The sequence below is a fragment of the Stigmatopora nigra genome, chromosome 3, assembly GCF_051989575.1.
Source record: "Stigmatopora nigra isolate UIUO_SnigA chromosome 3, RoL_Snig_1.1, whole genome shotgun sequence".
NCBI lineage: Eukaryota > Metazoa > Chordata > Actinopteri > Syngnathiformes > Syngnathidae > Stigmatopora > Stigmatopora nigra.
In genome coordinates this window covers 9625562-9648305 of record NC_135510.1, presented here as the reverse complement: position 1 = coordinate 9648305, position 22744 = coordinate 9625562, and the positions used below count along the sequence as shown (strand labels likewise).

General features: G+C 40.3%; 1 protein-coding gene across 8 annotated transcripts in view; it reads left to right on the top strand.

Annotated features, from left to right (window-relative positions):
* The window catches only part of sox6 (SRY-box transcription factor 6), a 116620-nt gene that overhangs the window by 81266 nt on the left and 12610 nt on the right, over positions 1-22744 (top strand). For 7 of the 8 annotated variants that reach the window (XM_077712963.1, XM_077712968.1, XM_077712967.1 and 4 more), the window contains 5 exons: positions 2015-2094; positions 9901-10050; positions 11588-11768; positions 11879-12066; positions 21054-21159. In XM_077712963.1, the coding sequence (XP_077569089.1) occupies positions 2015-2094; positions 9901-10050; positions 11588-11768; positions 11879-12066; positions 21054-21159 (705 nt within the window). The remainder of the gene's footprint in view (positions 1-2014; positions 2095-9900; positions 10051-11587; positions 11769-11878; positions 12067-21053; positions 21160-22744) is intronic. The other variant, XM_077712970.1, reaches the window with a different exon arrangement.

Genomic DNA, 22744 nt, shown 5'->3' with positions numbered 1-22744 from the left:
TGAGACTGCTCCCAGGGACCACTGATTATAAGCCCAACCCTGTTGTGCTCACATGGCAACAAAGTCACTCAGGCACCACGGTGGCAAGTCATCACCCCGTCCACTGGCTGTGCTCAATGGCCCGCTATTGTACGGTAGGGAGGCAAAGTCTTTCAAGCAGCAGCTCATCTTTTAGACAAATAGGACTTTCCACCTCATCTACACCGTTCAGTAAAATATCAATGCATTTGGGCCCATATGGAACGCTCATGCAACTTTTTTTTAAACCCCAAACTTTATATCAAGTGCGTATAAAAGCCAAACATTCAAAGGAAAAATGTATTGTAGTAAAATATAATAAAAACTATTTTTATAAAGGTGTTAATAGGTGAATTAGCAGATCCTGAACTGTGACTATACAAGGAAACATTTTTGGATATTTTCAATTATGTGGGGAAATTGTATTGTCAATTAGCTAGTCAAAAACAAAATGTTTTGTATTGGACTGCAATTGCTGGTATCTGTCATTCACAAGTAGATGCACACTTAATATTCATTTACAAAAGAATTCCATGTCTATAACTGGCAAAACTGATATTATTTCTCCTCCTATCCCCATTCACTGGCTAACACTATCTTATTACCGAACCGATATATCTTGATTGATATCCTCATCATTATGAACTTTCAAAATCAAATTACTGATCATCGGACTTTTCAAAATGCACGTGCAACTAGTCACATTTGTTGTGACCCAAAATATTTATTCCATCTAACAGAACTTCTCTTTTAAATGTTGACTTAATGCAAACGTCCAACTACTTGTCCACCGGGCCACTTAACAGTGACTTTTATTTCCACAAGATTTATAGATCGCATTGACCTGGCCAACAAGGGACAAGTCATGGTTAAAATGGTTTTAAAGCTTAATACCCTATTCCAGCAATGACACCGACCTGGCACGGCGCCCATTCAGCTGAGGCCAAATGCCTATATGCTGAATACCCCAAGAAGCACGCCACCCCTCCCTAGCAGTGAGCCCCTCATTTAGGACATGACTCTCCACAGGTTTCACATGACATCTAAAGACACCCAGCCATTTATTCTTCCCAAACATACACGTCACAGGCAGAACAGAGAGACAAGAGGTAAAGCGATACCGAAATGAAAGAGGTGTAGAAATAACCACTGGGTCCGCACATCCAAGCCAGCACTATTTGAAACCACTACAGCCGTGTGATTTTATTTGCTCCTAAATGGGGATTGAATTTCCATGCGCCCGTCTCACATTGTGCTGTGCTGTACAAGATTGCAAGAAGAGGCAAGCGGGCAAAGGCAAACTGAAAGATTTACCTTGTCTGCGGCCTAATGGCTCCATATGTTAGTGAGGAGAAGCGACAGGAACAAGTGGGGTCTGAACGAAGGACAGCCCCCCCACACTCTGTCTGTAATGCATGTTACCAAACAAACACCATGCTGCCCCATCTCTCACTGTTAAACCCAAAAACTGCCATGTCCATTAGTCATAGAGCGAGCTGCAATGAAAACAAGCTTTTCTGAACCAGATCCAGATACAGATGTGTCAGTCAAAATATGCAGCATTGCTTTAAACCAGAATTTCACAAGACCCTTGTAACCAATTGACACGCATTTGTTTTCACTCTAACACCTCTCAGAGACAATATTGCGCTGAACAATAGCCAGCCAAGTCGGCAGCTGCACGAACTGCCTGAGGGAGTATTGCATAATTGCTAATTGAAAATCACAGGAGCCTATTATACTTTTGAACCCTGCGAGCACACACAAGCCCAAAGAGTTCCCTTGAACGGTGCGCCACGTTCCCAAGTAATCCTCCTCCAGTCCGACCGGTTGAACCTTTTGTCAATGCAGATGTTCGGGCTTGACGCTGAGGCATTGCCGCTATGTGCCACGTTTCCGAGTCAATTTCCCGCAGGACTTTTGGGGGATCTGTGTTGGCGCATGTCTGCACATTCATTGTCTCAACCTGTATACATTATTGTTTCTCCCCTGACAGGTGATAACTACCCCGTGCAGTTCATTCCCTCCACAATGGCAGCCGCGGCAGCATCAGGACTCAGCCCTCTACAGCTGCAGGTAGGCACGGCGCTATGACAAAGAATGTTCAGGGCACCCGCCAAGCCTTAGCCAGAAAGGATGCTTAAGCAGCTGCACGCTAAGTAATGAGCTGCACACTAAATCATCCTGAAGGCCCCCACGCACACACATGCTCATCATATTACATATGTAATTCATCTAATTTTATAGAGGCTTTATCCTCTCTGGCCTTCCCACACAGACGAGGTATTAAGATAATAGTTATCAGAGGGAATGAGAATGACTTGGGTCTTTAATGGCCCGCCACTAAATGTATCAGGGGCGTTTGACAATGTAAGCGAAGTATCTTTTTTAATTGATTGCTAGGAAATGCACTCACATCGTTGTTTTGTCACTGTCACGTATCTGAAACAAAAGAAGATAGGCACAAAAATGTGAGTAGTCATGTCAGATTGTGTGTGCAAAGAAAATGTTGAGAAAGCCTCCACACCCTATAAACTGCTCCAGGAGGATTCTCTTACAGTATTTAAAAAAAAAAAATGAACCCAGGTCAGGGCCTAACCTGAGGACATAATGTTTAATAGCTTGTTATCTAGGTTCTTTGCTTCACATTCTACAATGAATGGAACTGTCAGTGTGAGCTTTGTTGCCAAATGATTTAAGATTCCTATGAGGCTACACACATTTTCATACAGAAAACTAAACATCAAATTACAATAATACTTAATGATATATGTGGCTGTAGAGACGCAAGATATCCTATGTCCATTTTCAATTTTTATTTTTGTTTACGTTGATTTGTGAGCGTGGAAACTTTTCCATGTTTGGCAAAAAGAATATCAGGACTAATACTAGTGTTGTGTTGACCCTGATAGATAGGTCAACAGCCACAACAGTAAACATTATTAAAAAAAAAAATCAGTTATGCTCTGCTATCTGTAATGTAATGCTGGAGAAGCATGTCAAGATTAACCATCGAGCTGAAGACTTGTGAGGGAGGGGAATTTTCTGCACTTTGATATATGTTTCATTTGTCCTTCGGAAGCAACCACTGTTAGTGTTAACGAGCCTTGGCAAGTTCTAACACTGTTTGCAGCTGGCTATGAGGAGCTCTGTGTCATTATTTTGACATGAGACATACTATCACAGGCACGTAAGGTGTTCAGCAGGCTCTGCTTGTTTTTGAAGGGAGACTGTCCAAGTGGATTATAATGATTTGTCTTTGAACGCATGTATTGTAGGCCCACTAGAAAGGTTGGTTGGTTGGTTCTGAACAGCCGTGTTCTGACTATTTGTACTGATATGAGGTCAAATGAGATGGTCATATATCTGAAGGTTAGGGTGAGGAGGAGAGACGGGTTGACAGTCATTGATTGTGAGTATCCATCTAACCCTGGGAATGGGATAAAGCAGCGGCTCCACGCCCATGACTTGGCTGACCTTTAGGGAACACAGTAAACAAAAAAGAGATACATTTGCCATTAATTGAAGTCTGTCATATATTCCACATGCTTTCTGCTATTTACCCTGCACCGAGACTCCCCTTAAAACAGCAAGGCAAGTCAAACATGCCCTTTTCGACATGGCTGGGATCAACAGACCGTGCGACCGCCATTACTTCTGAGCGAGGACGATATAACTATTATTAAAACTACTATTAGTACTTTGGTCTTGCTATAACAGCCACAATAGTTTTTCTCACTCTTCATGGTAGAAATAATTAGTAGTACTATATCAATATCTGAGTGACCTGACTAACAGGTTTTTCAACATATTAGGTTTTGTTCAGTTAACTTTTGCTTTGATTTTTAAGCAAAGATTTGAAATAAAAGTGGTGGAAACTAAGACTATTTAAGGATTCTTCCATTGAATTTTACTTGAGGAAAGATTAACAATAGTACAACTTCAAAACAACATAACCTTCCTTACATATAAGAGAATACAATAACAAATTGTATCTAGGAACGTATCCATGTAACCATGTAACATAAGGAGTAGTACAATATAATGAGCTCTATATGCATAAATTTTTGAAGCCTCTACGATAATAACTTACGGATCACATACCCGCATTTGGCATAATAATGGTTTATAATGTAACGTCTAACCCTGCCTTAAATAATACATATTCAATTACATATAATCACTTAATATTGTATTAAGTACATCATTAGGTACTATAATTCAAATTAAATGTGAATAACTTTTTGAGATGCTAGAAGCACTTGATGACATTTGTATTTATGTGAATTATGAATTATTGGTCATTTAAGTCTTTTTATTATAGATGTGGGCACATAACAAAAATATATATAATCTAATATTAATAATATAGTAGATAAAAAAGTCTCTTTCCAGAATCAGTGTAGGTTTGTTTTTGAAGTTGTTTTTCTTTCAATAATACTGAACAAAACAAATGCCTTAATAATTAAGACTTTTTCAATTAAGGCTTAATTGAAAAAGTTTCCTATGGCTGGAAATCATGGAAGAATCTTGCTGACTTTTGTGGCAGGAATTCCACTATTCACCCCCCAGTCAAGCATTCCTGTCATCTGCAATGTAAGGATTTATTTTCACCAATTTACTCTTCTTGGATTAGGCAATATATGAACCGTTAGGGAGGGGAAAAAAAACAATCTGATTGGGAGAATTAATTCCCACAATGCTACCGTGGTAATAGGATCCGGTCAATGAGGCAGGCTGCTCCGTCACTCTTAATGTTGCCCGTGTAAGCCCTTCACAATTTCCTCTGTCATAACATTGCGAGATCCAGGCCTAGCCAAGAATAAAACCCCAACAAGGTAACAAAGGCTCCGTAGCTGATGGATGTAAATGAATGTCGCCGGATGTGTTTGACTGCCAGAGACTGTAATTTGCTTGTCAATACGGGGTGCTCGCGTCACAGTCTGCAAGTGGCTTGTCAGCACACATGGATGTACCACAAGGCAATTTCACTCAATGTGTTCCTGACAGATTGGCTCGCATCCTCAACTCACAGGAGAGAAGGCGGGTAAACTATCCCAGCGCGACATGCCCCTCTTCATTAGTGCCCACACAGTGCAGCGATGAAGCCGGGATCAGCAGGAAACAATGGCCGCATCTCTGCCTGTCCTAGCTTGATTGCAAGTGACACCTCTCACGTAACAGAGGAAATTGTGCTTAGATTGTGTCGCGACATGTCCTGACACCAACTATATTCAGCTGAGTGAAAAAAAACAAGAGAGAATTTTCCTAATTCTACAAAAGACAAATCTATTTAGAACATTAAATTAATGTGTAGCTTATGCCAGTGGGAATCAGTGAAAAAAAAAAAAAAGAAAATTACAAACTCAAAACTCTCAGTTTAAAGATAATAGAAGCCACTTGCTTTTTAATTTTATTACTTTTTAAAATTAAGAAAAGGGAAATACTTATTTGTATTTTTTCAGAAATGTGCGATTTGGAATTATGCAAAGACACCAAGTGAAACCCCACCCAGTTATTCAGTTCGCCAGATTAGATGAAAATTTCCTTCCTCATGCATTTTTTCACCAATGCGTCTATTTCATGTTGCAATGTGTACTGATGTCACATTTGCATTGCACCCAGGATGCTGGTATGCCTTAATATTAGCTTTATAAACACACTTCAAAATGAAATTCTGCCCGTGTGCTTGTCCACAAGCAGAGCTGATCTCAGACAGATGGATGCAGTACATCTAAATGGAGTTTTTATTGCTCTCGATGACTCGCATTACTAGAAAGCAAAACAAACAAATATTTTGATCCAGGAACAAAGAAGGAAGAAAAATTGTGCATTCTTTGATTGAATATACTATATCTAAATGCCTGTAGCTTCCAGATGTGAAGAAAGAGATTCCATCATTAACAAGTGAGGCACTTTTGACTTTGAAAGAGAGAGAAGGGGAGAGCGGAGGGCAGGACACAGAGAAGCGACATACTGTCGAGAGCAGCTGTTTCTGTGTTTATGAGCAGAGGAGGCCAGTCTTTGAAGGTAACCCCGAGCAGTGCGGCGGTGCTAGCCGTGTATGGAAGGCTGGCTAATAGGGCGGCTAGGTGAGCAGCTGGATGGAGGCTGTGGCACACAGAGGCACAGATGGACAGATATAGTGGATAACGCTGTGAGCATCACAGAATGGAGAAAGCCGGCCCGGGGGGCTCCAAGGCACACTACTGACTTTAAGAGGAAGGTTGTCTTTGGCAGCTTATTCAGAAGAATATGGGAAGACAAAGGCCTTAAATATCATGTGGTACCTCTCTTTAGAATTTGAGAACATTTTACATCATAAAATAGGACAAATGGCCAAGGGGAATGTTTGAATGTGGTGCCACCACCCTGACCCTGTAATAGTATCTGATAACAAAACAAACCATACATAGCACATTGTTCATACCACTTGCACATTTTTAAGTGAACGTTTCTGGGTTGGGAGTTTATTCACGAATCTATTTTTAAAATACAATTGGAGGGGTGGGGTTAACATACACACATTTCCTACAGAAAAAAATCATCACATTATACTTTTACACCTCACCAGAAGTGCAATGGCTTAAGTATTTTTATAAAGTACAATTTTCCTCAATGAAATACACACTACAACATTGTTTGTAGTTTTGATTGTTGAAGGCTCGTAATAGTTAGTGTAATTTAAAAAAAAAAGAGTATTTGGGGTGCAAAAGCATTTTTTTTTATTTCTTAAGGCACTGCTGTATACTGTAGATGGCAGGAGAACTAGAATTGGTGTACGCAGGCGAGGGGGGATGGAGAGGAGCAGGTTGGGTGCCAGCAGATGAGACAGATGTTGGGCCATACTGGAAAGAATCGGCACAGTGCACCAGGACGACTTCTTCTACTCTTGACATCTGGGCTTAGCCCGGGTCAGCCTGCCTGTTTGCCCTGGGCAATGAGCCTGTACAAGCCTTGTGGCAAACAGGGCTGGCGCTGTTCTCCCTTTTAAATGGTGAGGAGCACTGAAGCACACTTAATGCCCTCATATCCAATCCAGTGCTTAAAGTCCAGGCCAGGCAGAGGTGAATGAGACATTCACACACGCACGAAAACACAAGGTGGTAGTGTGTCATTCGCACGAGCTAAAAATGACGGCGAATCAAACGTTAATCGCTATGAGCAATTGTTATGGTGTGAAGGCAATGCATTGTTTTTTTTTTTTTCTTTTCACGAGCCGTCGTGGCTAAAAGTAGCATCATGGCTGGCAGCGGCACGTCTGACAAATATCTGCCACACTGTTTTACAACACGCATTATTACCACACTGAAGCAATTTTGAAGCAAAACAACTGGCTCATTTGTTTTCCCACAGAAAGTTTTTCTTTCCCTTTATGGCATATGTCTACATAGGGATCTAAAGGTCGGTCTTCAGAGCTTTTGAGAGGTTAATCGTCAAATAAACAAGACTTGATGTTTTAATTACCATCATTTAGTAAAGATTAGTTTTGTCTGACATCATTTGCAAACTGTGTAGTTTAAGTTTAATGTTGCAGGCAGCAAGGAAAAGTGCACCTCCTATTTAACCTTTGCTGGGACTCGAGGGCTTGTTTTTAATTAGCACAGGCTGACCTTGCGCACGCCACACTCACTTTGAATCCATGCTCGTTCAGATTGGTTCCACTTGATTGCGAGAAGGTATAGGGACATCAGGAGGAGGATCTTTGATTTTATTTATGAGTTTCCTTGTGTTGAAACAGTAGATCGTTTTATTTATTTAAGTCTCTACAGTGTGCACAAAATATTCAGTTTTTCACTTCTCAAAATGCAAAACTCATTAAGCCAGCAGTATATTATATGTAATTATAAACTGTATATTACTTATTAATGTACAAACTGCAAGGACTAGAGATTCGTTCATTCTCACCGTCTCGTCAGATACCCCCAGTGAGCTGACCCCCGCTATAAAGAACCCCGAGCTAACATGACCATATGATGAAAGTGCTATTAAATGTAAATGTGGAAAGGGTGGTGGTGGTGTAGCATAGATGCGCCTTTTACTAAGGTAGGCCAGCATTGGGAGAAAGGCATCACTTATCAGCCATCAGTGTCACATTGGCAAAAATGTGCAATGTCCTTAACAGCCTTTTAATAATAATTGTAACTCATCAAACTGTAAATGCTCACAAAATGCCTGAAGAATGGGACATATATGTCCTTGAGCAGTGAATGGCAAGATAGCATACCCTGTTTATTTTTATTTTTTTATTATTTTTTATCTTGATTCTACTTATCGTTCCCTGGTTCTTGAGATTTGGAATGTTCCTGGTTAAGAGGGTAGGCACTTCTTATCACCCCATGGCGCTGACCTGCTAATCAGTGCTGACGGCGGCCATCCTGACAGCGTCTAATTTGCGGTGGGGTCTAATTATCCTCTTTTTCCTGGACAATAAAGTTCTTCCCACTTAAGGTCAGGGGCATGCCTGTGGACAAGACTGTTAGCCAACATCTGTCCAACAGATTTCACTTTAGCTCTTTTTTGTAGTCTAAGGAGAGTAAGAGGTCACCCTCACAATAGATATCACTCATTTGTTATGGAACTTCTACCTTTAATATTTACTATGACAGAGTTGAGGAAGACAGGCTAATTCTTACCTGTGACGAAGGCCTGGATATTGTTTGGGATCACTTTTTCCATTTCTATCTGCCACTTGCTGTTATAAGAATCAGACATTTGCCCTTGTGCTAGAAAATATTGGTACTCTATCCTTTAGGAGCATATGTGTACTGTAATACTGTATTTACAGATCCCTAAAGGGACATTAAGGGCTTTGATCTATGTCTATTGTGGACCTAACTTCGTGGCTTTTTTTCTTTCCACTCACAAGTGTGCGGTCTGTATATGGCAGAAGGAATCGGGAAATGACACACAAGTTGTTGATTGGCCAAAGGAAGAGAAATTGGATTCCCCCCAGACAGCACCATTAGACTGAGGGAAAAAATAAGCCTAACCTTGTCTCAGAATGGCAAACGGTGGGGGAATTAAAGACTGCATTGTGTTTCGAAAAGTAAAGTGGAACAACGCTGTTTCTTATTAGTTCTATTTGCAGACCTATTGCAATTTAGCGTAGAGCACAAAAGCCGACTTCAACGCGTAACGGAGCAAATTTGGTATAGGTGTCAGCTATGCAGGAGTGTTTTCACTGAAGCACACATTGTACTGTGAAAATATAAAAGTCATTATCCCTAAAGAGTCCACGTTGGAAATATAAAATTATGCTTTAGTTTCCAAAACAGTGGGAACAGTCTTTAAGTCTTTGGCTGATCACTTGAACCCCCCTCTTGTGTGGCAATGTCACTAACACTTGGATGTTTAACTGACTTAATACCAAAGAAAATAGTGTCAGTGTTTTTCATGCAGGTTTTTAGGCCTTCATAATGCTTACATTTAAGTTCATCTACAGCGGCAACTCCACCGAGGTTTTGGGTTTCAAGTATTGTTTAATGGGACTGTCTCAAACGGTTGCACTGGGTTAAATACCATGCTAGAAATGTAAATTGGAGGCTGTAACCTACATAGAGTTATGAGAGATCCTCACTAACACACACACTGCAAACTTTTCTCTGTGATAAGTGGAAAATAGGGGCTCCAAGTATTCTGAATGCGAGCCATCTCTGTGGTTTTCAAGACTGCTGTCTCTCTCTGGGTTCCGCCTTTGAAACACAGTTAAGACCTCTGATGGAGGTTCTCTGCCAGCTTCGTGGAAAGAGAGGAAAGACACTAAAGAGAGAGCGATGAAGGCAGACAGAAGCTCGGGAGGGGAAAAGACAGAATATAAAACTTTGAATGTTGGCTCTTGCTGGATGTTAACATCATGTGGCTTTCTCCGCCTCCCTACAGCAACTGTACGCCGCCCAACTTGCCAGCATGCAGGTCTCTCCTGGAGCCAAGATGCCTCCACTCCCACAGCCACTCAATGCCAGTGGGCCCATTTCCCCCTCCTCTCTGAAGAATGATAAGAGTTCCTCCAGCCCTATCACTCACGTCAAGGTATAACCCTCAACTCTTTCGGCCCAGGCCTTGAGTAGTACTTGACCCGACCCAACTTGCTGTTGTCCTAGTAAACTAATAACAGAACTGTTGTCACTATGATCCAGTGTTACAGCAGCCTCCAGCGGCTTCGGCCCGTAGGGCTGCAGTGAACTTTGCTTCTGTGTTTCAGTCCACATACTAATTTATTGCTGATGCCTTGAGACATTTTCATTTATTTTAGTGGGAAACAATTGGTGAAAAAAATGTTTATTTTAGAGAAATCTAAGTTTGTTTATATTTCCTGCTGCTGTATGGCAGGCTTCCACCTCCATGGTGAGTAAAGGCCATATTCGGGACATTATTCAAATCACAAACGCACAGCCCCTTGAAGTGACTCAACAGAATAATATCCCAATGGAGAAAGACAATAAATAACATCTTGAAATAGTGAAACGTTGCTCGGTGTTCTGGCTCGTGGACATTCAGCAACTGCCTTGTGATCCTTGTCTGAATCACCAAAAATTCTGATGTACAACACACATTGTAGGGCGGCGAAAGACAAAATGGTTCTAAGTAAGAGCATAAATGAAAATCAAATTTAAAGGAGCAAGCCTCCATCTGTAGCTGCAGTGGAAAAAGATTGCCTTTTTATGTTTGTGTGCTTTCAGCTTCACCGCATGACAAATGTGTTATTGGCACAGAAAAAAACAAGGCCTTGGGGCAGCCTATGTCCGGGCCATATGTTTGGACAAGGAGACACTTGGGCTTTAAACAAGACTGTCAAAAGCAGAACATCTTCATAGATGCTAAAATACTGTTTATTGATACATGAGGCCTTTGACTGTATCTCACCGCAAGCACATTAGTCCCAAAGGGTATATCATTTATTCATGCAAATTGGCAGAACTTTATTATTTCTTAATTTTTGTGTACTTTTCATATGTTTGCTCATACACAAGATTTATAAAATCACAAAAACTATTTTGGGGCTGCTCAGAATCACCTCAGTCAGCAAGTAGCGTGTGCATCACCCAATAATTTTTTCTATTCATTACGATTTAGGCATTTGATAAGTCATATTCTATTTTTCAGGAGTTAAGGTATCAAAATAATAACAGTGGGAATGTGCCGTCGAGGAATGAAATGCGAAAACAAGCTAATTAAGTAGATAATGTGAGTCGAAGTGATGAATGGAACAGCTGTCTTTGATCACTGGCAGCAGCGTTATCTGGTCATTATTTATTCTTGCAACCAGAGTGCGCAGCCAGAGAGGAGAGAGAACAGATGAAGATGTACAGAAAGACAGAATCTGCTTTAATTAGTATGAACAAAGATTCCCGAGCAACTGTGAGGAAGATCACAGTGGCACCGCTCAGCAAAGGGGAGGATGACGAGGACAGGGAACATAATACAGTACAATAATATGAATAATTACGAAACTTAATTCAGTTTAAAAAAAGTACTGAGTATGCTTATGAACAAGAGGAAACGTCCAAATTAGAAGGAGAGGGAAGCTGTCTCACAAGTGTTTTTATTTGTATCTCTGCTACTGTAGGAAGAAGGAACACAGCCGCTCAACCTTTCAGCCCGGCCAAAAACAACAGACATGGTCAAGTCTCCGACTTCCCCGACGCAAAACCTATTCCCCGGGTGCAAAGGCAACCCCAACAGCTTTGGAAACAAGGGCGGTATCCCCAGCCCGCTCGGAGTGGGCCTAGGCCGTGGGTCTTCATTAGGTAAGCCTTTAAAAATTGAGATTTTTATGACCATTTCTTGTAAAACATCACTGGAGGACAGCAATAGTTTAGACACCACTGACTCAGGCGTGTGATGTGTCGATGTGCAGACATCCTGTCCAGCCTGAACTCTACGGCGTTGTTTGGGGACCAGGACACAGTATTGAAGGCCATCCAGGAGGCTCGGAAAATGAGGGAACAGATTCAGCGAGAACAGCTGCAACACCACCAGCAGGGCATGGAGGCGAAGCTGTCTGCCCTCACCGCGGTGGGCCTCAACAACTGCAGGATTGATAAGGTAAGGCCTACTTAAACAAACACCTTATTGTAAAATGCATTGGTTAATGAGCACGAGTTTTTTCAGAAGACAATTCTTAGCAAACTGAGTTATAGGCTTTTTCATGGAACAAAGTCAGGCTACCACTGTTTTTACAATTACAAAACAACTGCTGCACTAACCAGTCCTATTTCTAATCAATTCCGTCATCGTCTGGGCTTACTGAGCTATTGCTGCCCTGTCTGTCACTCTCACAACTTACACAGTACCAACTCTCATTCGGCACAGACAATGTGTTTGTGCCAAAAACAAACCCGACATTTAACATTAATTTGACACGTCGTAAAACAATTATTTATTTAGTCCCCGTTGCCAGCCAACACGTTTATGCTTGCATAGGAGACGCTTGTATGACATGTTTTGAACACCTGTTGAGAAGTTTTGTGTCTGGGTGTTGTTATCAGGTGGTTTGCAAGCCTGACGACACACAACTAAACTTAGGAACCTCCATGTCGATATCGAGCCATTTCAGGGCACAGCTGTATTGTTTTATTTAGATAACTTGCATTTTAATTCTGCTTTTCTAAAGTCCACCAAAGTAGTTGAGGAAATAAACTTAGGTGGAGCCTTTAAAATCAGAGCCATCTTAAGAATAAATTAGACTTTCATCCTCATCCAGAGTTAGAGGTGGAGGATTTGATGAGATTTTGGCGGTGAACACATGAGCAAGTTAAGAGTCTTTCCTGATGTTGGTGTGAAGGCCATGACTGACCACGCTGGTGCCCAGTTTGGCCCAACACCACTCTGAAGTCGTTGCCCACTTTAAGCATACATGCAACCCTTTGCGTCCCTCAACGCAGGCAGGGGCTACTTTGTAGCGGGAGCGTACACTCCCAGGGATTCCCTTTAAAAATATCTTCAATCGCTGAGTCAATCAAGGAGAGAGAGGGGGGGGGGGGGGGGGGGGCGTCCTGCTCTCTTTAGCTTGATGCCATGGTGCCAGTTGGCTTTGAGGAGCACGCAGGAACTGGGAGCGATGCTCATTAATATTTTAACAACTAACACTTTTAACCAACAGCCTCAACTAGGTCAATGTATATACAAATATGTTTTTTTAAAAGTCAATGAATTTATACAAATATTTTCCTCTCATTTGGGGTTTTGAAGCAATCGTTGTCTTTTTAGGGGGCCGTAAACGAAATCACTGAGAACTGCGGAGGAGGCCAAAGTACTCAAACTCCTACTCCACATTTAAAACTATATTTTGTTAAAATTCAGGCTCAGGTAAAATAAAATAACGTGACATACGTTCAAATAAAACAATTCACAATTTAGATTGACCATTTAGATGCTTTTATTAGAAGTAGTAGGTTACTAAAATTGAAATGAATTGAATTGAATGCTTTTTTATTCAATTTTAGTAACCTTTTTTATAGGAGTGAGTATCTGGAACTGAATAATGGCTTTTCCAAATCTTCAATAGTAGAAGATGTTTTTGGATAAGACTGTATTGAATTGCGGGCCACAATTTGAACTAGTATATAAAGTCACCAAGTTATACAGTTTCATCCAATGGGTTGAAAGTTATTTTCCGAAAAGCAGTGTACCACCGGTCTTTTAAAGAAAAACAAAAACACATTACATAAGCCAGTCCTTTATTTCTGTTCATTACATCACTCGTAGGTCTCTCCATTACACCTAATGCCCGAAAGCTTTGTGTTGGTGGGGCATTTTGTGGAAAAAATAATGTCACCTCTTATTTTAAGTGACAGAGGACAAATTAGAAAGGTTTGACATTAAAGGTGCACTTATCAGCGCTGCTCAGAGATTGCGGCCATCACTGTCACCCTTCGCTGCTATGAAGAATTGTGATTCAGCGTTTTGCTAATAGAAGACAATGGAAGGTTTTAACTCTGGTCAATTACACAATATTTAAATTTTGCAAAATCTACCCCTCAACCACTTCCCTCCCTGTTGTTTGCGTGGCGATCATTGTAAGACCTGAGAAAGGATTGTGGAAAGGTAACCTAAATGGGATTAAGGAGAGGTTAAGATCATCCAGTGTAGCTGTTAGAGGGGGATATTAAATATTGATTTATTCCACTGTAATGACCGAGCTGAGGGGTGGGCTAAGTGCTGCTTACAGATGGATCAATTCATCTTTTTGTACAAAGTGTGTCCGATCAGGACAATGCCTTTCCCCCTAACCTTTTTCTCTACAACTCCATCAGTTAGTTCTGGCCACCGGGCGAGAAGAACACTGTAAATATGACTCCATACGCTCTTTTAACCCAAAAGCATATAAAATATTCATACTCAACGGGAGGCTTGTTTTTTTATTTGTCTGTTTTTACTACTGTATATCCCCCTCAGCACAATAAAGCCTTTTACAAGCCTCCCGCAATTTATCTTTTTGAAATATTAATCCAAAGGTATTATTGTCTGCTGAGGGCAATTACTTTGTTCCATTATTTACTCCTCCTACCTCACCCAGAGGAGGCTTTTACCTCCAAGCACTATGCCTACAGTCAAATACACTGGATCTGAAGCCATTTGTAACCATTTGAATTGTTTCCTTCTATTATGCACTGGAGCTATAAACAGACACGCTCTCTTTGTACGCCATGGGTGAGTGGCAAAACCTGCATGTATGTTTTTATTCATACATTCACATGCAGTGTATTTTTAACATCTTGATATCAATATGCTAAATATAACAGGTATTACCTTTTTGAATTATTCAAAAAATATAGTAGTTTAAAACAAGAACGGAGGAAGAAATCAATGCTGTTTTCCTTAAAATTTAAGGAATTCAAGCTTTTAGAATCTGACAAAATGGTCACAGAAGCCATGGGGTTTCTCTGTCAATGCCTATTCAAAATATAAAAATAAAGAATAAAAAACAGTCAACTCAAATATACTGAAATATGACCCTACTTTTGATGTGTATATTTTTTGCAATAACACATGAACGCACTGAATTTAGCTTTTGAAAACGGATTGAAAATTTGCAACTTTGAAGTTAAAGTTAATTTAATTAATTAGTAAATAAAAACGAAAAATAACACTGACTTCCTTCAAATGGCGTAATATCACGGAAAGAAGTGTCAAGTTAGAATGAAACACCTCCCATATTATTGTATTTATTGTATTTATGGATGCATAGGCATGAGATCCTGATTGGAGGGGAAAAAAATCCTTGCACACACTGTATTTAGTAAAAATTCTTGGAAATTCATGATTTTGAAGCTTTTTTTTTAAACTGGCATTTTTTTAAATCAGCCATGCAAGGTTGTTACTAGCACCTTGTGTTTTTCACTAATAAGGGGGTTCAAAACATGTCAAGTCGAATACTATTTGCTGAGTAATTGTAACAACATTACAAGTGTTCAGCAGAACATCCTTTACAAAAATTCAACATTGCCAATGCATATTGTCATATGTCAACAATATATTCATCTTAGACCAACCTTCAACCAGCTAGACATTTAAAAATGCCATTGTCTTGCTTAACTTCTTTGAGTATTCGTTTGCATCTGCCTTTGTGATGACCCCGAAGTTCTTGCCAGATCAAATATATTCCTGTGCTGACATGTTTCCTCCTGAAATCAAAAGGTGAAAGGCCAGTATTAACCTATTGAAGTGGCCTCCTTGCCCTAGAGCACCTCCTCTCTTCAGTATTGATGACTACAATTGTCCATTTCCCCTATCTAAATCTCAGCCTGTAAATATTCAGATGGAGCTTACACTTCTCCTAACCTATTGCTCGTAATGGTTACACAGGTCCCATCTGCTCGCATGTGTGTGTGTGCACATGTGCATGGGATGCCAGGGCTCTATTGAGGCAAAGCCCTCACAAAGACTTTGAATATAATCTTGTCTGGTCGGCCGCCCTGGAAGCAATTTTCTGCTCCTTTTCGACCGCTGTCTTGGAAATTGCAAAGCAAAGCGTTTTAGCTGCAGTGTAAATCCTTGGCATACAAGGCTTTGCCCAGCCAAATTACATTACCCCCAAGGCTCTCAGACTATGACTACGTCCAGCGAGTGCCATTGTGACAATTGCTCAAATTAACGTTTCATTCGATTGGTACCCAAGTGAAAAATGAGTAGAATTGTGCCAGTGGGTTTCGAGCGTTTAGTTTGTTCTCATCAAGACCGCATCGTGGAAGGGTCGTTTGGCTGTCTCGTCCACCGCCATTTTTACGGGCTGAAGGTGCCACTCAAGTAGTTGTTGTCGTGGTTCTTGGGAAATCGAACTTTGAAAACCTATTCCTCCTTCATTTGTAAAACAGATTCTCTTAAACTTAGTAACTATGTTGTATAGCCAATATCTAACCGCTCTTGTTATTTTAGTATCCGGCTAAGGCAACAATTATTTTTATGATAGAGCTTGAAACTTTATGATAAAAATCTTGAAATGAAATTAGCAGAAGTAGAACCCCATTCGAAGTCATTTTGAAAATATATACTGACATAAAGGGTATAAGCTTATGTTTCAGGTGGAACAAGTCGCTCATATTTTAATACACATTTTCATTACAATTGAATAGTTAGCTGCATTATCAAATATCAGTACTCATTAACAAGGAATATTCTGTTAGGAAAATCTGTACTTGTACTCACTTTTTAACAAAATGGTATCAGTGTAGTTCAGAATACTACTTGGAATTTTGTTCCACAAAATGTATGTAATAACTTTTGGAATATTTATCCTCTCAAATATTGCTTCATTATGCATGCCAATTATCCTCAACAGGTTATGCAATGCTGCAACAATAAACAGAATTACTATTGCATTATAGTTAAATTAGTGGCATTGGAATCTTCAGACTAAACACATGATTTATATCACCTATGAAGGGTCACTGAATTTTCCTTCCAACTAAAAACACAAAAGTCATCCTGAATAACGATGCTATATTCTTTTTATTAAAAACAAACAATAAATGCCAAAATGGCAGTCAGCCCAGAAAAAAGTTTCTCTCTCCTTCACTTACACCGCTTAGGCCTCTTAATTTAATCAATTGCTTGTGTTTTAAATAAATGAGGTGATGCCTTAGCAGCAAAATGCGAGGAGAATGTCACGATGAGTCTCCCGACGTGACATTTAAGACAAATATTAAAGCAGAAGCCGAGCTTTTGCGGCAGCTACTGTCTGATTCGGCTGCTGCCTGCATTAGCCCTGACAAAGGCAGAGCGGCGGGTGAAAAAGGGAGCAACAGTCAGCATGAAAGGAACTGTGGGTTCACCGCGTGGCTGGATATGCTTAAGATTCAAATGGCTCAAAACTCACAAAACTACTGGAAAGCTGTGGGATTATAAATAACATGGCAACTGGTTAAAATAAAAACACAAACCAGATGAGCACCGAGTTGCCTTTGTCTGCATTGGACTGCTAAGAGGTTTAGATTTTTTTTTTGGTTTTTTTTTTATTTTTTGAGGGCTGCAGACCACACTGACGACTGAAACGTGATCTGCCCAACCCCATATTGTGGTCAGCAAGCCTTCAACTTGCCTTGCACCAGGTGTGCGATATTACCAGAACCACTTCAGCACATTATCAAACTTAAGTGGCCGTTTAGCGTTCTGCAGCTGTTAAAGGTCACATTTATGAAAATGTGATTGTATTATTTTCCCATGAAAGAAAACACAGCTGAAAGCTTCAAAATTGTGGATAATCCAACTTTCACTCAGATTTGCAAGCACAAAACTCACTGTATTAACTGCACTTTCACGTATGGCTTAACTAACAATAACACAGTACAGCCATTTTAGTGAACCAAGTAGTTCTGGTTTCTTCCCAACAGAAATTTGAATAACTGACGCCATGTCTTTTGCTTCACTTTTGTTTTGTTTTTCTTTGGTTCAACACCTACACAAACATTTGGGTGTTCCACCCCCTACATAGCCATTGGAAACAGTCATAACATGGCAGTATTTTTATCCAAGGATAAATCAGGCTCCTTTGTTTCAGACAAATCTCAGGGACGGATTAGTTCTACTTCTTCTATATAGTACAAGACCCCCCTCCCCCAATTTTTTTAAATTGTGGGTTTTTTTTAAGATCACGATCACATTTCTACCACTGTATGAATTGGCAGGATACTCCTCCAAAGAAATGCAACACTGGCCAATGGTGTGTGCTTAAATTATTGTCAAACATGGTTTGATTTTAAAATGGTAAATTCCCACTCGAAACCAAATTCAAAATCCGCCCACACTTGAAAGCTCATCACAAATTAGAATTTTCTTGAGCTCAATGTTTATGAAGTTGTACTTTGTGCAAAAAGTTTGCGACCCACTGATCTAGTCAAGCACTATTATGTATCAATATGAACAAATAGCATGCTGATTTCTACCCCTGCCCGCGTATATTTGCCTTTCATCTACATTTGAACAATCTCCCCGGCCATATGGCTTTGCCTATAGCCTGGAGCTATTTACAAAGAAGCTGAAGGAGTGTCAGGATTGGCAGTGCCTTGCTTAAATATAGGGCAGAAGTAAGCACAATGCACAGGGCTGTCCGCCACCCGCCTTTGCCCAGAATACACCCTGTGGGCAGAGACGCACATGTTCTGCGGTCTGCCAGATTAAAGCTCTCTTCACAGCACTGACAAGAGCTCCTTTTGGCTTCCTCTGGCCCGACAACTTCTATTCCTCCTCATCTCGTTTCCTCCGTGACGCACGTCTTCTCTCGCCGGCGTCGTCTGCAACCAACAAATATTTTCAAAACAAGCGGATGATAATGTGTTATTGTGAAGCGCGCGGCGCATCTCTCTAAGTGGGGTTGCGCCGGGGTGGAGTGCGGCATGCTGAAGTCATTTAAGGGAGAAACTGGTGGCTTGCCAGCGGTCGTGGTCAATGTGAGAGACCGATGAAAGTGTTCCCTTTTAGCTTTTGTTTCCCCTCTTTTGAACGTCACCTCCACTCTGCTGACTTTTTTTTCTTATTTGTGGCTCTTCTCCTCTCTCCCTGGCAAGACAGACTGCTTCCCTTGATACTCTGTGTCCTTTGCAACTCCGCTGTATCAGAGTGATCAGTAAAAATTTAATGACACTATAAAATAATAAAAGTGCTATTAATTTATCACAGCACTTGATGCGTGGGCAATAAAGAGGCATTAGTTCAGTGAATATTTTCAAGGTTTAAAACAAAACCCAGATGCCATACGGTCATAAATTACTGCACGTATAACCAATAAGTATATTAGGCCTAGTATATAAAATTTTATGGAAATTAGTGCTTCCATATTGCAATGGCAGCATAAGAATTAGCATATCAAGCGCAGGAAGGGTAGAAAAGTTACTGTGGCTAGGCCTTAAAATCAAGTGTAAAAATGTTGGTGCTCAAAAAGCAGTATTTCTTTAGAATGTATGACACAAAACATAGTGCTGAGACTCATAATATTTCCTATACGTCAAAATTGATGGAATGTAAGATAATAAAAGCTGGGAAAATGACTAAAGAATTCCTTAGCAGGCATTTCTTTAAATACTAAATGGAGTTTTGTCATATATTGAGAAAATTGGTGAAAAAAAAACTGCCGCATGAGTCACTTTCTAAATGTTTGTGTCAGTGATTATGAATTGTCTGCTTACAAAACAAATTCAAAAACATCTAGAAATCAAAGTGCAAAGTGAAAGTTTCTGGGGTGCGTGTTTATTCATTGTAATTTTTGGGAGGGGTGAAATTTGTTGTTGACAAGCCTCACAGAATGAATAAAATATCTGGAAGAATTTGAAATGAGATTTTAAAATAATAAAATTTAAGCTATTATATTATCAAATCCTGCAATGGCAAAATCTGAAAACTGAAATAGAGCATTTAACCATTTCCACAATTTCCACAATTTAGCACATTTTCATCACCTAGTTTCTCAGCCCAACGTAATAGTTAATGATCATAACTTTATAAAAGGACTTGATTGATCAGAAGGGACCAACAGAGCACCCCGGAGGAATAACGTGACGACTTTATTACAGAGGCGCATCACCCGTGAACGTCGACTGTCCAAGTTACATTTGAAGCAGCCCATTGCCCGCCCGCCCGACTAATCAGACATCAGTCACTTTGTCAGTAGGCTGCTGGCTTCTTTCATTAAGAGTAATAATATGACCGACTGATGAATACTCTTCTGTATGCTGGCGAGTGCACGCATGTACTGCTGTAATCGGGGCATCTGCACTAAATCTTTTCATTACAAAGTGTTCATATGTCATCATTTAAAAACACTTTTGTAAGCAAAGCGGCACGCACTATACGATCACTCAATTTGCCACGAATGCCGGTAAGAGAAAAAAAACAAACTCGTGATTGCATTCGTGTACAGTGCTTCCTTCAGACATGGAAGTCATTTGCGTCCTAACAAAAACCACGCCAATGCTAAATGATTTTTTCCTCCACTGAACGGTACAGAATTGCTTTTCAATTTTTTTCCCTAAAAGGAAAAATAACATTCTTCACTGCTTGACATACAAAAAGAAACAATTTTGATAGTTTTGCCACATTTTTGGGTTCAATTCAATGGACATTATGCCGTATCATCCTTGTATCATCGAGTTAAAGTGTCCATCTTCAATTTGAGTCTTTGGAGAGCAAGGCAACCCCTTGCTAAAACCCTGTCTATTCACTGAGGAAGTAGGTCATTTAACAATGGAGCCAGCGGCAGTCAGTACTCTCCCTCCTGCATAATACATTAAGTGTAATGTGCATCAACTATTTAAAGGCTGTTATTTTATTCTGGAAATGCACATGGACATGACATTTGATATTGTCACGCCGCTCCGAATGACAGGGTTTTATTGTGCGTCAAGTACAACACCGTACCCAGTTAGATCGCCGCTCAAGAGGCGACGCAGCAAACGTTGAATAAATGATGCTAGCAAGGCTTTGGCTTCTGTCTACTAGAATGCCGAGAAAATCTCAGCGACAGTTTAGCTCGGGATTGCAGGATGTTTTCTGTTATTTTTCATAATACGGTATGTTGACGGTGTGTTCTCCTTTTGCAGGAACGAGCCCATTTTGAAGGACTCGGCCACCATCTTGGCAAGTTGGGAGAAGACGGGAAGATTGGCCACAGAGTCATCGATCTGACTAGGCCTGAGGATCTTGACGGTAAGGACATATTTTTATTGTGCATACACTTTTCTGCTGCATGACTACCAGTAATCTTCATATTCTGAATTCGTGTGTACTGTAACATTGTTTGAAATTCGTTTCACTGAAGCAAATCAGAAAATAACATGTTTGGTTTTGGTTCACTTCATTTGATTCATATTTTTAACAAGTTGCCTGCTTAAAATGGGTGCCTGTACTAGCAGTAGCGCTGTTGCTGCAATTTTTTACTCTCTCTGATAGCACAAAGAACATCTATGTGAAGTCTGTGCATTGAACACATTTATTTCCCTGTCATTACCGCTAACTAGTCCACGTCACGGATTCATGCATTTTGCACATTTTAAAAGACTTGAGTCTGTTTGCAAATGGAGCAAATCTCGAAGTTCATGTCATCACTCTTCAGGTGAATCCTCAAAGCACCCAATCCCAACCCACGCTAAAAAGTTATCAAACACCACATTGTTCGACCTAGGAGGTTTCATTCATTGCTGTTAATTTACAATACTTCTCACACGGTTTAATGCTAAAGGGAGTTAATAGGTTTGTTCTGGGCAAAAAGTATGTCTAAACCCAAGCCACCATGTCAAGCATGAACAGTGCACCTCCATCTGGGCATGACTGAGGAATGAGTGATGTAGAGGCGAATGTTTGGTAGACAAGTGGGGGATGGTGTGAATGCTGCTTCAAAGGTTATCACAGGTAGGTGAGCTGGAGGACAAGAGAACCTTAGGACAAAGCTGGATTTTCTTCAAGCTTTAACTCCCGCTGCTGTTGCGCTTGTTTGAGGTCTCGGGCATAGGAGAGTCAATTTTGCTTGCACCAAAGTGACAAAGCGTCACCTCTCTTTGTGGCCCGGCCTTCTTCACCGGAGAGAGCAGTACGCACACAGAAGCACTGTTTGTCTGGCATAAATATTTGTGGCTGTTTCCATGGCATTTGAGAGCTGGAGCAAAGAAGAAAATGGTTGTGACTCACCTCTGATACCTCAAAGTGTCTCAGCAAAGAAGGATAGATATTTCTCAGTGCAATGTAACCCAACATCTTGCAGTTGGCGTCACCCACTCTCACTACCGCATCTACTATAATTATAACTGAGCATGTGTCAAGGGGGTTATATTAAACTAGTGCACTATTGTAGGCATGCTTTGTAGGATAGTGACTTTAGGCATATCAGATTCTGGGAATTTTCTGATTTTTATGCATTAGATTAACTTTACTTCTGTGTGTCTGAAGTACCCTCAGTAAGCATAGGAAAATGTTTCATTCCATTCTCTTTTTTTTCTCCACGGTAGTGCCTTTTAAAGAGGTTTAATTGTTTCCATAGTTTTGATGTTGTTTGCTAATTAATAGAATGTCATTTGTTTATTTTGTTTCCCCAAAAAGAACAGACAGCTCATTCTTATGTTAAAAGGGTAATCTATTTCCAAATATACTCTATAAGTTGACACAATTGAATAAAACAAAGAAGTTTTTGTCAGACCTTGTGCCTGGAAGCATATTGTGACGTGTGGACAATTTAGGAAACATGCAGTATGAATAGTCAGTCTGATGGAGATTCAGCCCCTTTTTCAGCTTCTACTAA